The 15,753-nt window shown below is 31.5% G+C and overlaps 1 protein-coding gene across 1 annotated transcript in view; it reads left to right on the top strand.

Annotated features, from left to right (window-relative positions):
• Window positions 1-15,753, top strand: part of LOC130448080 (uncharacterized) — a 167,237-nt gene that overhangs the window by 114,676 nt on the left and 36,808 nt on the right. The window contains exon 4 of the mRNA XM_056785270.1: window positions 8,207-8,407. Within this exon, the coding sequence (XP_056641248.1) occupies window positions 8,207-8,407 (201 nt within the window). The remainder of the gene's footprint in view (window positions 1-8,206; window positions 8,408-15,753) is intronic.

Here is a 15,753-nt window from a genome sequence, read left to right as displayed (position 1 = left end):
TCACTTCAATTCGATTTAAAACATTCTCTACCTATTACTTCTATTTTTAAATCTTATTATTTCTTTTTATACTATTATCTTGTTCGTCCTTTCTCTTCCTTCTCTTATTGTTTCTCAGTTGCTTCTAACAAACCTTTTACAATACTTTTCCATCCTCTTTTCACTGTGGTATTCACTTCAATTCGATTTAAAACATACTCTACCTATTACTTCTATTTTTACATTTTGTTATTTATTTCTATACTATTATCTTATCAGTCCTTCCTCTTCCTTTTCTAATTGTTTCTCAGCTGCTTCTAGCAGACCTTTTACAATACTTTTCCATCCTCTTTTCACTGTGGTATTCCCTTCAATTCGATTTAAAACATTCTCTACCTATTCCTTCTATTTTTAAATCTTTTTATTTCTTTTTATACTATTATCTTGTTCGTCCTTTCTCTTCCTTCTCTTATTGTTTCCCAGTTGCTTCTAGAAGACCTTTTCCAATACTTTTCCATCCTCTTTTCACTGTGGTATTCACTTCAATTCGATTTAAAACATACTTTACCTATTACTTCTATTTTTACATTTTGTTATTTCTTTTTATACTATTATCTTGTTCGTCCTTTCTCTTCCTTCTCTTATTGTTTCTCAGTTGCTTCTAGCAGACCTTTTACAATACTTTTCCATCCTCTTTTCACTGTGGTATTCACTTCAATTCGATTTAAAACATTCTCTACCTATTCCTTCTATTTTTAAATCTTATTATTTCTTTTTATACTGTTATCTTGTTCGTCCTTTCTCTTCCTTCTCTTATTGTTTCTCAGTTGCTTCTAACAAACCTTTTACAATACTTTTCCATCCTCTTTTCACTGTGGTATTCACTTCAATTCGATTTAAAACATACTCTACCTATTACTTCTATTTTTACATTTTGTTATTTATTTCTATACTATTATCTTATCAGTCCTTCCTCTTCCTTTTCTAATTGTTTCTCAGCTGCTTCTAGCAGACCTTTTACAATACTTTTCCATCCTCTTTTCACTGTGGTATTCCCTTCAATTCGATTTAAAACATTCTCTACCTATTCCTTCTATTTTTAAATCTTTTTATTTCTTTTTATACTATTATCTTGTTCGTCCTTTCTCTTCCTTCTCTTATTGTTTCCCAGTTGCTTCTAGAAGACCTTTTCCAATACTTTTCCATCCTCTTTTCACTGTGGTATTCACTTCAATTCGATTTAAAACATACTTTACCTATTACTTCTATTTTTACATTTTGTTATTTCTTTTTATACTATTATCTTGTTCGTCCTTTCTCTTCCTTCTCTTATTGTTTCTCAGTTGCTTCTAGCAGACCTTTTACAATACTTTTCCATCCTCTTTTCACTGTGGTATTCCCTTCAATTCGATTTAAAACATTCTCTACCTATTCCTTCTATTTTTAAATCTTTTTATTTCTTTTTATACTATTATCTTGTTCGTCCTTTCTCTTCCTTCTCTTATTGTTTCCCAGTTGCTTCTAGAAGACCTTTTCCAATACTTTTCCATCCTCTTTTCACTGTGGTATTCACTTCAATTCGATTTAAAACATACTTTACCTATTACTTCTATTTTTACATTTTGTTATTTCTTTTTATACTATTATCTTGTTCGTCCTTTCTCTTCCTTCTCTTATTGTTTCCCAGTTGCTTCTAGAAGACCTTTTCCAATACTTTTCCATCCTCTTTTCACTGTGGTATTCACTTCAATTCGATTTAAAACATACTTTACCTATTACTTCTATTTTTACATTTTGTTATTTCTTTTTATACTATTATCTTGTTCGTCCTTTCTCTTCCTTCTCTTATTGTTTCTCAGTTGCTTCTAGCAGACCTTTTACAATACTTTTCCATCCTCTTTTCACTGTGGTATTCACTTCAATTCGATTTAAAACATTCTCTACCTATTCCTTCTATTTTTAAATCTTATTATTTCTTTTTATACTGTTATCTTGTTTGTCCTTTCTCTTCCTTCTCTTATTGTTTCTCAGTTGCTTCTAACAAACCTTTTACAATACTTTTCCATCCTCTTTTCACTGTGGTATTCACTTCAATTCGATTTAAAACATACTCTACCTATTACTTCTATTTTTACATTTTGTTATTTATTTCTATACTATTTTCTTATCAGTCTTTCCTCTTCCTTTTCTAATTGTTTCTCAGCTGCTTCTAGCAGACCTTTTACAATACTTTTCCATCCTCTTTTCACTGTGGTATTCCCTTCAATTCGATTTAAAACATTCTCTACCTATTCCTTCTATTTTTAAATCTTTTTATTTCTTTTTATACTATTATCTTGTTCGTCCTTTCTCTTCCTTCTCTTATTGTTTCCCAGTTGCTTCTAGAAGACCTTTTCCAATACTTTTCCATCCTCTTTTCACTGTGGTATTCACTACAATTCGATTTAAAACATACTTTACCTATTCCTTCTATTTTTAAATCTTTTTATTTCTTTTTATACTATTATCTTGTTCGTCCTTTCTCTTCCTTCTCTTATTGTTTCCCAGTTGCTTCTAGAAGACCTTTTCCAATACTTTTCCATCCTCTTTTCACTGTGGTATTCACTACAATTCGATTTAAAACATACTTTACCTATTACTTCTATTTTTACATTTTGTTATTTCTTTTTATACTATTATCTTGTTCGTCCTTTCTCTTCCTTCTCTTATTGTTTCCCAGTTGCTTCTAGAAGACCTTTTCCAATACTTTTCCATCCTCTTTTCACTGTGGTATTCACTTCAATTCGATTTAAAACATACTTTACCTATTACTTCTATTTTTACATTTTGTTATTTCTTTTTATACTATTATCTTGTTCGTCCTTTCTCTTCCTTCTCTTATTGTTTCTCAGTTGCTTCTAGCAGACCTTTTACAATACTTTTCCATCCTCTTTTCACTGTGGTATTCACTTCAATTCGATTTAAAACATTCTCTACCTATTCCTTCTATTTTTAAATCTTATTATTTCTTTTTATACTGTTATCTTGTTTGTCCTTTCTCTTCCTTCTCTTATTGTTTCTCAGTTGCTTCTAACAAACCTTTTACAATACTTTTCCATCCTCTTTTCACTGTGGTATTCACTTCAATTCGATTTAAAACATACTCTACCTATTACTTCTATTTTTACATTTTGTTATTTATTTCTATACTATTTTCTTATCAGTCCTTCCTCTTCCTTTTCTAATTGTTTCTCAGCTGCTTCTAGCAGACCTTTTACAATACTTTTCCATCCTCTTTTCACTGTGGTATTCCCTTCAATTCGATTTAAAACATTCTCTACCTATTCATTCTATTTTTAAATCTTTTTATTTCTTTTTATACTATTATCTTGTTCGTCCTTTCTCTTCCTTCTCTTATTGTTTCCCAGTTGCTTCTAGAAGACCTTTTACAATACTTTTCCATCCTCTTTTCACTGTGGTATTCACTTCAATTCGATTTAAAACATACTTTACCTATTACTTCTATTTTTACATTTTGTTATTTCTTTTTATACTATTATCTTGTTCGTCCTTTCTCTTCCTTCTCTTATTGTTTCTCAGTTGCTTCTAGCAGACCTTTTACAATACTTTTCCATCCTCTTTTCACTGTGGTATTCACTTCAATTCGATTTAAAACATTCTCTACCTATTCCTTCTATTTTTAAATCTTATTATTTCTTTTTATACTGTTATCTTGTTTGTCCTTTCTCTTCCTTCTCTTATTGTTTCTCAGTTGCTTCTAACAAACCTTTTACAATACTTTTCCATCCTCTTTTCACTGTGGTATTCACTTCAATTCGATTTAAAACATACTCTACCTATTACTTCTATTTTTACATTTTGTTATTTATTTCTATACTATTTTCTTATCAGTCCTTCCTCTTCCTTTTCTAATTGTTTCTCAGCTGCTTCCAGCAGACCTTTTACAATACTTTTCCATCCTCTTTTCACTGTGGTATTCCCTTCAATTCGATTTAAAACATTCTCTACCTATTCATTCTATTTTTAAATCTTTTTATTTCTTTTTATACTATTATCTTGTTCGTCCTTTCTCTTCCTTCTCTTATTGTTTCCCAGTTGCTTCTAGAAGACCTTTTACAATACTTTTCCATCCTCTTTTCACTGTGGTATTCACTTCAATTCGATTTAAAACATACTTTACCTATTACTTCTATTTTTACATTTTGTTATTTCTTTTTATACTATTATCTTGTTCGTCCTTTCTCTTCCTTCTCTTATTGTTTCTCAGTTGCTTCTAGCAGACCTTTTACAATACTTTTCCATCCTCTTTTCACTGTGGTATTCACTTCAATTCGATTTAAAACATTCTCTACCTATTACTTCTATTTTTAAATCTTATTATTTCTTTTTATACTATTATCTTGTTCGTCCTTTCTCTTCCTTCTCTTATTGTTTCTCAGTTGCTTCTAGCAGACCTTTTACAATACTTTTCCATCCTCTTTTCACTGTGGTATTCACTTCAATTCGATTTAAAACATTCTCTACCTATTACTTCTATTTTTAAATCTTATTATTTCTTTTTATACTATTATCTTGTTCGTCCTTTCTCTTCCTTCTCTTATTGTTTCTCAGTTGCTTCTAGCAGACCTTTTACAATACTTTTCCATCCTCTTTTCACTGTGGTATTCCCTTCAATTCGATTTAAAACATTCTCTACCTATTCCTTCTATTTTTAAATCTTATTATCTCTTTTTATACTGTTATCTTGTTCGTCCTTTCTCTTCCTTCTCTTATTGTTTCTCAGTTGCTTCTAACAGACCTTTTACAATACTTTTCCATCCTCTTTTCACTGTGGTATTCACTTCAATTCGATTTAAAACATACTCTACCTATTAGTTCTATTTTTACATTTTGTTATTTATTTTTATACTATTATCTTGTTGGTCCTTTTTCTTCCTTATCTAACTGATCCCTCAACTGCTTTCAATAGACATTTTTCAATACTTTTTCATTCTCTTTCCACATTTTCATTACGTTCATTTTGATTTAAGACATTCTCTACTTATTCTTTTTATTTTTACTTCTTGTTGGCATTCCTTATTTCACCAATCTGTTGTTTGTCCTCCTTCTTCCCTTTCTAATTGTTTTTTTTTCGTTGCTCACAATTACCCAATACTTTTCCATCCTTCTTCCACATTATTCTTTTTTTCAGATTTACTTAGGACATCCTCTACGTAGGTATTACTTTTGTTTTTAATCTTAATGGCATTTCTCATCGCACCATTATTCGATTAGCTCTTTTTCTTTCTTTTCTAATTGTTTCTCTGTTTCTTTTCACATACTTTTTCATTCCTCCTCCACATTTTTTCATTTTCTTTTACATCTTTTCGGCATTTCTTATTATATCAATGTTTTGTTGGTACTCCTTTTTTTCTAATTGTTTCCTCTAAAACCAATAGACATTTTTAATACTTCTTGATTTAGAACAAAATTCTACGTGCTCCTTCTATTTATATATCTTCTTTACATACCTCATTATACCATTATTTGCTGTGTTTTCCTAATTTTTCCTTCGCTACTTTCTGTAAACATCCTCTTCCATATTACTATTTTCTTCACATATATTGTTTTGTATTCGTTTGTTTTGATACCTTCCCGTTCATCTATTTGTTTTTCTCATTCATTTTCCATCAGCATTCCACAAAATATACTGCATGAAAAGAATACAAAAATGTATTTGGTTGTGACCTATATGTATTAGAAATATCTTATCATGTATATATATTAAAATATGATTCACAAGATTCACGATACACAAGTAATTTATTGAATTGAATGTACATAATTTTGTGTACGATATTTACTATTTACATACGTAAATACACTCTGCACCGTCAAAATTTGAGTTGTTCCGTATACTTGATGCATTTATGCATCGCCTGCTATTCCAAACAACTGCAGGAATAGCGACTGATATTCCTGAGAGCGTTTGTTTGTGTGAATAATAATCTATTTCGAAGTAATGAACTTAAGTGCAAATTGGAAAATTTGACAAGTAGAACTTTATAAAGTATTTTATAAAAAAAGTTGTCCAATGTATATCATCAATTATTGTGGATAAGTGGTCACTTTTAATATATAGTCACTGCCAATAAATACTTTTTCGATACTCAATTCTAGCTTAACATAGAAATATCTCATTCTGGAACAATCCTTCTCTCAATCTTCTAGCAAAGGCATAAATAATAATACAATTTCAATAAATTTATTTTTATAAGTAAGCTATTTTTTTCTAATACGAGGGTTGCTATTTAAATTTTGAGATAAACAAATGAAAACAAATATTTTTAATTGGATATTCCTTTTTTGTGTTCTAAGACCACAACAAAGTACAAATTTTGCACCGATGAAGAGATTATCGCCGAAACTGTCTTATATCAAAATCGTCAAATGTCAATTTTCTCAAACAGAAGTATTCTCTAATTTATATCAAAGATATTACCAATTGTTTCTAAAATTCTTATCAAATTTGAGAAAATAAGACTTCAGATATTGTATTATTGAGTCGCTAGGAGTTATCCCCACTGTGAGGAAAATATGTTTTAGATAAATTCGAGATTTGCTCCTAAGTTTTGAAATAGACAAATAAAAACGAAAGTATTTTGAAAAACAAAAAGCTACATTCACTTTATCAAATATATTGATAAAGACTGAAAGAAGTCGAAACGTCAAATTTTTCTTATTTCTTTTTTAATATGTTTGTGCTTCTAAATGTTCTTAATTTTCAATCTCTTCTGTTTTATAATTAGTTTTATTTCTAATAATTTTTGAAAGATAAAAATTGACGTTTGAAATTTTGTTTTATAAGTTTTATTAATATTTGTAAAAACATTAAATTCGTGGGTTTCAAAATAAATATTCAAAATAACGTTTGATTATAATATTGATTCTGAAGAAATCGTTATTAATTTTTATTTTATGGATAATTTATGGATAACATTAAATTTCAATAGGTTAGGTCGTTATGAATGTAGTTAATCATTTATTGGTTCGATTATAAATCACATTAAATTTTATAGGTTAGGTCATTATAAGTAAAGCTTAGGTTAGGTGAGGTTAGTTGGTTGTTGGTGGTGTTGAATTTTTGAAAAATTTGTTTTTTCAAAATCTATAGATTACACTAATGTTATTTAAATCAGTTTTCTTATTAATACATCAATCATTTTGAGCAGTATCGTTTCTAAAAATAGACGTTTCTAATTTTTCTCAGTTCTCAAAGCTTTGGCTGATTCATAATTTATATCAAATACAGAAGAATTGTTACAATTGTTACTTGTTAAAACTAAAAATCATAAAAATAACTAAATAAATTTCAATTGGAAAGTGATTGTTCATTTTTTGCATTGTAAAATATTGAGCCCTTACAAGAATTGGCGAGTTTCTTATTATAATAAATATCTTTGGCTGTATGTTACAATAAATTTTTCTTTATAGTTTCACGTAATTTTTGAAAAAACACTATCCAAGAATTTCTTCAGTTGAAATAAAAATCGCATATCAAGAAGTGGATGCCAGACTTAGTGTTTTTATAAATCTAGAAAATTCCTCATCCACATCAACAGAGAACATGTTCCAGTCAGTCGTTTTACAACGATGCTTGAAATTTTGAAAATTTTTCTTCGAAAATATACAGCATAATTTGCGAGAAGCTTTTTTTAATTATATCCTTGACATGTGTTGCTAATGAACACCAGTCAGGATATAATTCGTTATCACTCTTGTTGGAGTTTATCCGATTGGTCACTGACCTTTGAGACTGACCAATCTACTTATCCTCAATATTAAAACAAAGAATTCCATATATTATATTGAACAATTTATTTGTTGGTATTTTATAATATTTTTTTGTAGTACTTGCATAATTGGTCATATAGAAACAATTATAAACATTTTTATTATGAAAGTGTGACGAAGTTAAACACCAAAGTGTACTAACTCTAATATATTTTCAAGCTTTCGAATACTTATGTATTCATCAACGAGGAATTAATTGAAGATTGTAGTTTGTTAAAATTTATTCTCTCTGAACAAAATTATCAAATTAATATACTTGAAAAATCAATATTCAAATAAATATGGAATATATTGATTATAACCTTTAATATATAGTTATGACAACGTTAAGAGTGTATTCGATTAAATAATAGCTCAATTTATAGCAAAAGTAACTCTATTTTTTTTATTTCAGTTGAGCTTCGAATCGTTCTCCGTTGGAACTTTCGAATCCTTCATGTCAGGCGGATGTCCTGATGGCGCTGTTTCAATTAGAGAAGCCAATCGACCTAGCACCGGAGGCGAATGGTGCGGTAGTGCTTGGGGCTACTCCGTTTACTACAGCGAAACTCCAAGCGTCAATTTAACCCTTAGTCTCAAAACGATGATTCAGCAGGTGAATTTCTTTTGATATTAAAACCTGAAACTGTTAATGATTCGTGAGCTACACAAATTTTAAATTAAGCAGATTTTATTTATTACTAGACCTATAGCGTGGTCAAATTAGGCAAAAAATTGTAATGAAGCTACAAAAATATGGTAAGTGGTTGAAATATTTGAAATAAATCATAAAAGCTATACGTTCGGTACATTATTTTAAGAAAAACGCGTTAGTTTATCATTTAGAATCCATTCACAAACAAATTATGGTTACAGGTGAAATTTTGGAAAACGACATCTTCGATTTTGCTATAGAAGTTGTAAGAAATGAAAAAGAGATCAAATATACGATCAAAACAGTTTTTATAGTAAGGAAAATCATAATTGCTTCATGATAATGCACGATTCTCCCCTACCCCACTTTCCACAGCTACTGTACACGAATGTGACTTCACACCCACCATATATCCCATATCTTGCCCCATACGGCAATTTTTTCTTCACAAAACTGAAGTTCGAGATAAGAGGTAAAATATTCAAAAGCGAAGATGAAATTAAACAGGTGCTGGACGAATATTTTGATTCTAAAGATGCATCAAATTTTTATTGTGACATAAAAGATTTAGTCACACGTTTTGAATAGGGTGTGGAAATCACAGTTTTTCCATTATATTTCTTTCCATGCAAGGCTAAAAACTTATTAACCGCATTACGCAACTTCTATATAAAATGAACCTGAAATGAATTTGTTTTTAAATGGATTTTGCGATCACGAAAACGCTAATCAAACGTGTTCTTATTGTGATCATGAAATAATGATGAAACCATAAACAGCGGCTATTCGTATGACATCACGTTCCGAGTACGTTCACTATTAAAAAGGTTAAACTTCATAATGACATTAACAGATTTGACATATTCATATCAGTGTTGCCATATTTCAAAACTTAAGTAGCGACTCTCGTACGATACAGCATCATTCTTTCTCTGAATGAATTACCCGCTCAATTTCTCCATCAATACCCTGGGATAATTTTATTTGTTACATCCACTCAATATTGAACTCTTTTCGAGCTTTTTTCCAATTAATGAACTCTGTGAACGGCAACATTGGATAAAATACTTTCCTCGTCGATGAGCTGTGACAGATTTATTGATGTATTTACTCTACTCAACGAGATCTATAGGTAAACACGAAGTGGATGTTCGAAACAAAACAGAGACTTTGAAATCAACGAAGGAGCTTACGCCCGCCACCTTTAACAAAGTTAGGCATAGGAATGTGGAAATTGAAATGGAAAACAATCAATAACAAAACAATATCGTTCACTTTATTTATCATTAAAACAAAAACGATTTTAGTGTTTCCCACCTGGAATTCATTTGAAAACTCAAGTTATTACGAATATAAAGTTGAAAATCATTTTTATCCCATTCCAGTTCTTTATCGAACTTTATTTTACTATATACATTGATATCTAAAAGAAAAAAAATTGGAATAGCCAGATATATAATTTACGATATCCGTCGACGTATTTAGAGAGATATTTCGATTTAAAAAAATGGGATATGGCAAAAAATCAAACAAAAAGCTTTGGTTGAGGCGGCTTACAGAAAACTAGGAGTCAGCTTCCGAAAATTGGGCGGAAGCTTCAAAATATTCAAACAACATTCGAAAGGAACAGAATGTATTTCGGAAATCAAGAAAATCGGCATCCAAATATTCTAATTAGCAACAAAGTGTCAGTGACAAAGAGTTTCCGCTAGCTAAAGGTTTGGAAATCATAAAATTAAATAAGACTCATTATGGTTGGCGATAAATTCTCGAGGGAGCTCTTCATCATACATTTATCCTTCTGAAAACTCAGTAACTAGATACAGATCGCAGAAATTCATAAGAAAACCATCCTGAAGGAAATTCTGTATTTTGACCTGATGTGGCAACTGCTCATTATGCAAAGGATGTTGTGGAAGCCTAAACTGATGCAATTTGAACGTTTTTGCGAATGATTAACTTAAATCAAACACTTTGTAAGAATTTTTTATTCCCACATCCTTACTAGTATATACAGAGTGTTGCTAGACAAAAAGCTTCATTAGTAAACAAACAACAAATGCATTATCAACTCGTTCTTCATCTAGAAAACAACGAGCTTAGACCAGTCGTGCTGGATAATCCTCTACTTATACGGAATCCACTTTCTGGATGCGAAAAGGTGAAGAAACTTCTCCTGGAGAATCCTATGGATAGTTGTCGTTGATACATTAAATTGTACTGACAGTTCACGTACGCTAGTTGTGGAATCTGCATTAACTACATCTAATGCATTTTGATCTAAAGTTGGTGTTCGTACGATTCGTTGTTGACCTTTTTTATCGAAAATAATAGAAACTTGTTAATTTAGTATGTAGACAAACCTGCAACCGGTAAACCGCGATCAATCCTCACAAAAGTATTACAGTCGGGTATACTTCTGTCCGAAAAGCGTTCAATATATAACCTTCTAGCTTCTCACGAGTTACCAGAGCCAAATCATACATCAAATGCACTTCTATTCGAGGAGCGTTGAATATATAACCTTCTAGCTTCTCACGAGTTAGCAGAAGCTAAATCATACATCAAATGCACTTCTATTCGAGGAGCGTTCAATATATAACCTTCTAGCTTTTCACGAGTTACCAGAAGCCAAATCATACATCAAATGCACTTCTATTCGAGGAGCATTCAATATATAACCTTCTAGCTTCCCACGAGTTAGCAGAAGCCAAATCATATTTCAAATGCACTTCTATCCGAGAAGCGTTCAATATATAACCTTCTAGCTTCTCACGACTTAGCAGAAGCCAAATCATACATCAAATGCACTTCTATTCGAGGAGCATTCAATATATAACCTTCTAGCTTCTCACGAGTTAGCAGAAGCCAAATCATACATCAAATGCACTTCTATTCGAGGAGCGTTCAATATATAACCTTCTAGCTTTTCACGAGTTACCAGAAGCCAAATCATACATCAAATGCACTTCTATTCGAGGAGCGTTCAATATATAACCTTCTAGCTTTTCACGAGTTACCAGAAGCCAAATCATACATCAAATGCACTTCTATTCGAGGAGCATTCAATATATAACCTTCTAGCTTCCCACGAGTTAGCAGAAGCCAAATCATATTTCAAATGCACTTCTATCCGAGAAGCGTTCAATATATAACCTTCTAGCTTCTCACGACTTAGCAGAAGCCAAATCATACATCAAATGCACTTCTATTCGAGGAGCATTCAATATATAACCTTCTAGCTTCTCACGAGTTAGCAGAAGCCAAATCATACATCAAATGCACTTCTATTCGAGGAGCGTTCAATATATAACCTTCTAGCTTTTCACGAGTTACCAGAAGCCAAATCATACATCAAATGCACTTCTATTCGAGGAGCGTTCAATATATAACCTTCTAGCTTTTCACGAGTTACCAGAAGCCAAATCATACATCAAATGCACTTCTATTCGAGGAGCATTCAATATATAACCTTCTAGCTTCCCACGAGTTAGCAGAAGCCAAATCATATTTCAAATGCACTTCTATCCGAGAAGCGTTCAATATATAACCTTCTAGCTTCTCACGACTTAGCAGAAGCCAAATCATACATCAAATGCACTTCTATTCGAGGAGCATTCAATATATAACCTTCTAGCTTCCCACGAGTTAGCAGAAGCCAAATCATATTTCAAATGCACTTCTATCCGAGAAGCGTTCAATATATAACCTTCTAGCTTCTCACGACTTAGCAGAAGCCAAATCATACATCAAATGCACTTCTATTCGAGGAGCATTCAATATATAACCTTCTAGCTTCTCACGAGTTAGCAGAAGCCAAATCATATATCAAATGCACTTCTATCCGAGAAGCGTTCAATATATAACCTTCTAGTTTCTCACGAGTTACCAGAAGCCAAATCATACATCAAATGCACGTCGGCATATTAACTAAAAGTTAATTTCACAATATTGGAACTCTAAATACGATGTGGTAATTATTGATGACAGTATTTGAAAAGATTAACAGTTAACTGATATTAACAAATTAAGTCACTCGCAATTTTTAATTGAAAAACGCGCAGTAGTCTACTACATGAAAAATATTTATCAATCTATTTCAAGTTTTTCCTTATGCTAGTAATTTGATCTTCGATTTTTTTGTAGTACAAATGTTCATTAGTTCTACAACAAATGTTTGATTGTGTTTTGGTAGTGAGTATTTTCAATAAATACAATTTATGATATTTTTTTCGGAATGTTTTTGATGACGAACAGTTTTCTTGAATGTACAACGATCTAAATCTACAAATCTCCCAAACCATAAATTTCATCGAGTTAAACCTTTTTGTTACAAAATCGATTGATTGATCTTTAAACTGTACAGGTTGTCCCTGTTACGAATTGTTAACCGTTGGGCATGAGCTGTATTTTTGTGTTGGAATCATGTGTTTCTTAATATCAATTTATGTAAAAGGCAAAAGTCAATCAGTTCCTATTAATATTTATTATTTCCTCTACCAATTTCTTTATCATTAGTCAATAAACAAAATTAATATTGGAACCGATATTATTTTGAGGCATCCTCTATATCCTATGTTATGGCGCCATTTTCTTACAGGGTGTCCCACGACAAGTTAAAACTATCTGTATATGGCGAAATACTTATAGTAAAATCATGAAAATTTCTACGTTTGGGTTTCCGGAAACGATCTTTTCAACTAAAATATTTTCAAATATTTTTCAAATAACAGTCGACTTCCGATTCTACCGGAAGTCGACTGTTAGTTGTTATTTTGAATAGAACACCCTGTATATTAATACATTTTTGAAATTTACGTAAAATTAAAGTATACTTTCATCTAAAAACTTTTTTCGAAAAATGCATATTCTTTGAGTTATTAATTTTTTTGTAAAAAATTTGACCCTTGTAGACCCTTATAAATTATTTTTTACGAGGCTACCCTTGAAAATTTAGAAATAATTCCTATTCGGTTGCTCATAGCAAGGTTTGACGTATTTGATTATACATTAAAAAAAATTTCTTTCTACACAGGGTGTGTATAAAAAGTGTTCAAAGTTTAACTTCATAAATATCAAATTTCTTTATATTTTTAAATAGTTTTTAGACAAAAGTATACTAAAATTTTACGTCGATTTCAAAAATTTATAGGGTGTTTTTTTCAAAATAACAAAGTTACAATCATTTTTCAAAATGTTTTACCCAAACGTAGAAGTTCTCATGATTTTACTATAAGTATATTGCCATATACAGATAGTTTAACACGTCTTGAGACACCCTGTATCAGTAATCGGAATTATTTTTTCTCCGTATGTTGCCAACAACGAAAACAGTTTACTTCATTTAATATTTCAACTAAAGTTTCTGTGAGACATAAGAAATTTTCACAGTTAACCTCAAAAGCAAAGTCCTTACCGTATAGAATAATAACCTTAGGTGAAATTCATTATTTCATCAAATGTCCCTCGTATAATAAATCACCGCTTAATAATCTACGAACTCTTTCAATCAATTGCGAACGACTGCTTTCGATTATCATACTCCACAAAATATCAATCATCACAACTCACCTTCAACGAAATCATTTTTCATGTACGCTCAACCGACTTAGCAGTAGTAACGGATAACGCAATTAGAACGTGTTTTTAGAAAAAAACGGCCGTGTAGGCAGGTCTATTCATATTTCACCATTAGTCAATTCATTGTGGAATGGACCCGAAAAAAAGTTACTGCCAATACCACAACAGTAAGTGATTTATCGTAGAACAAAAAAAACGTATCCGTTTCCAAAGTCAAGAAACTCTCTGCATAAAGGAGGGGATAAAAACCATCGAATTGTTCCCCAAATGCACAAATGATGCTGTATACTCCCTCCTAAATAATGTCAACTCCAGTCTAAACAACCATGTCTCCACTGCAACAACTTTTTTTTATTTTTCTAAGGTTTCCAATGGAATACCTCTCGCATGGTTTGTCATACCTTACCAAAAAAAGCTTGTAAGGGTTGATACAACGATGTCTTCTTGCAAACCAATAGAATGTGGAGTGCTCCAAGGCTCAATACTGGGCCCTATTTTGTCATCGTCTATCTAGACATCAGTGGTAAACGACTCTAGTTTCTCTTGGAGCAGTTCTGATCTCACTGTACCTAGCACCATATCAAATGACTTCTTGCAGCATGAAGCAATTCTTCGACGCTGAGATTTGTCCATTGTCTTATGTTAAGGAGCCAGAAATTCCTGCCAAGAACTTTCTTTCCCTCTACTCTGCCCTACATTATGTTCTGTAGCAGTATTTGTCGTCGCTTAACATGTTTTTCTCATCTTAATAATTGTCAACAGCTTTCTTTGCAACCAATGCGTCTTAGCACTTAGTCGTTGGTGATTGTGTCAGTCCAGGGTATCTTCAGGATGCGTTTATAGAGCCACATCTCAAAAGCCTCTAGTTTTTTGATCATTTGAGCATTCAGGGTCCAAGTTTGGAGGCTTAGTTTTCAGTTTGCAAACATTGAGGACTAATTGACAAATGCCTTTCGAGACATTTCAATTCTGATCTTGATTTCTTCATCTGGATCCATTTGAGCGTTTTTCGTCTGGATCTATTTGAACGTTTTTCGTCTGGATCCATTTGAGTGGTTTTCGTCTGGATGCATTTGAGCGTTTATGATTGAACCAAGCTACTTGTATTTTTAAACCCATTCAATGTGAGAATAGGGTTAGTATTTTGGTTTTTACTTATAACCATGAATTTAGAAAATCAAAATACATTGAAGCTATTTTCATCAAATAACTCCCTCAATTCCTTGAATTGGGAGTTAAATATTGCTGCCTTATCTAAAAAATTAAGTTTCTCTTTTTTTGCGCTGAAATCAGTTTCCAAAGAACTATTGACTATTTTGAAAAAGTAAAAACTATCAACGGCGAGTATTATGCAACGTTTGAGCAAAAAATCAAGCAAAAACAGCCGCATTTGGCTTAGAAGTGTTGTTTAATCAAGATAACGCACCAGCTCACACATATGATATTGCAATGATCAAAATCAATGAATTAAAGCTTGAATGGCTACTTCATACACCCTTTTCGCGAGAATTAGCCCCCTCGGACTATTTTTTGTTCTCAGACTTGAAAAAATAGATTCGTGGTCAAGTAAGTTATACGTTTGACGATTCTTATTATAAAAAGGTTGTTGGATTTATTGGAGAATGTAGAATACGTTGAAAAATAGATTTTCTTTCAAAATTTTCGTGTTTTGTTTGTTGGGCCAGATACTTTTGGGATAATCATCATACAAGTAGTAGTGTACGATT

This window comes from Diorhabda sublineata, chromosome 8, assembly GCF_026230105.1.
Source record: "Diorhabda sublineata isolate icDioSubl1.1 chromosome 8, icDioSubl1.1, whole genome shotgun sequence".
In the NCBI taxonomy this organism is placed as follows: domain Eukaryota; kingdom Metazoa; phylum Arthropoda; class Insecta; order Coleoptera; family Chrysomelidae; genus Diorhabda; species Diorhabda sublineata.
The sequence above is the reverse complement of the archived record's forward strand: the minus strand, read 5'-3'. Positions and strand labels throughout refer to the sequence as shown.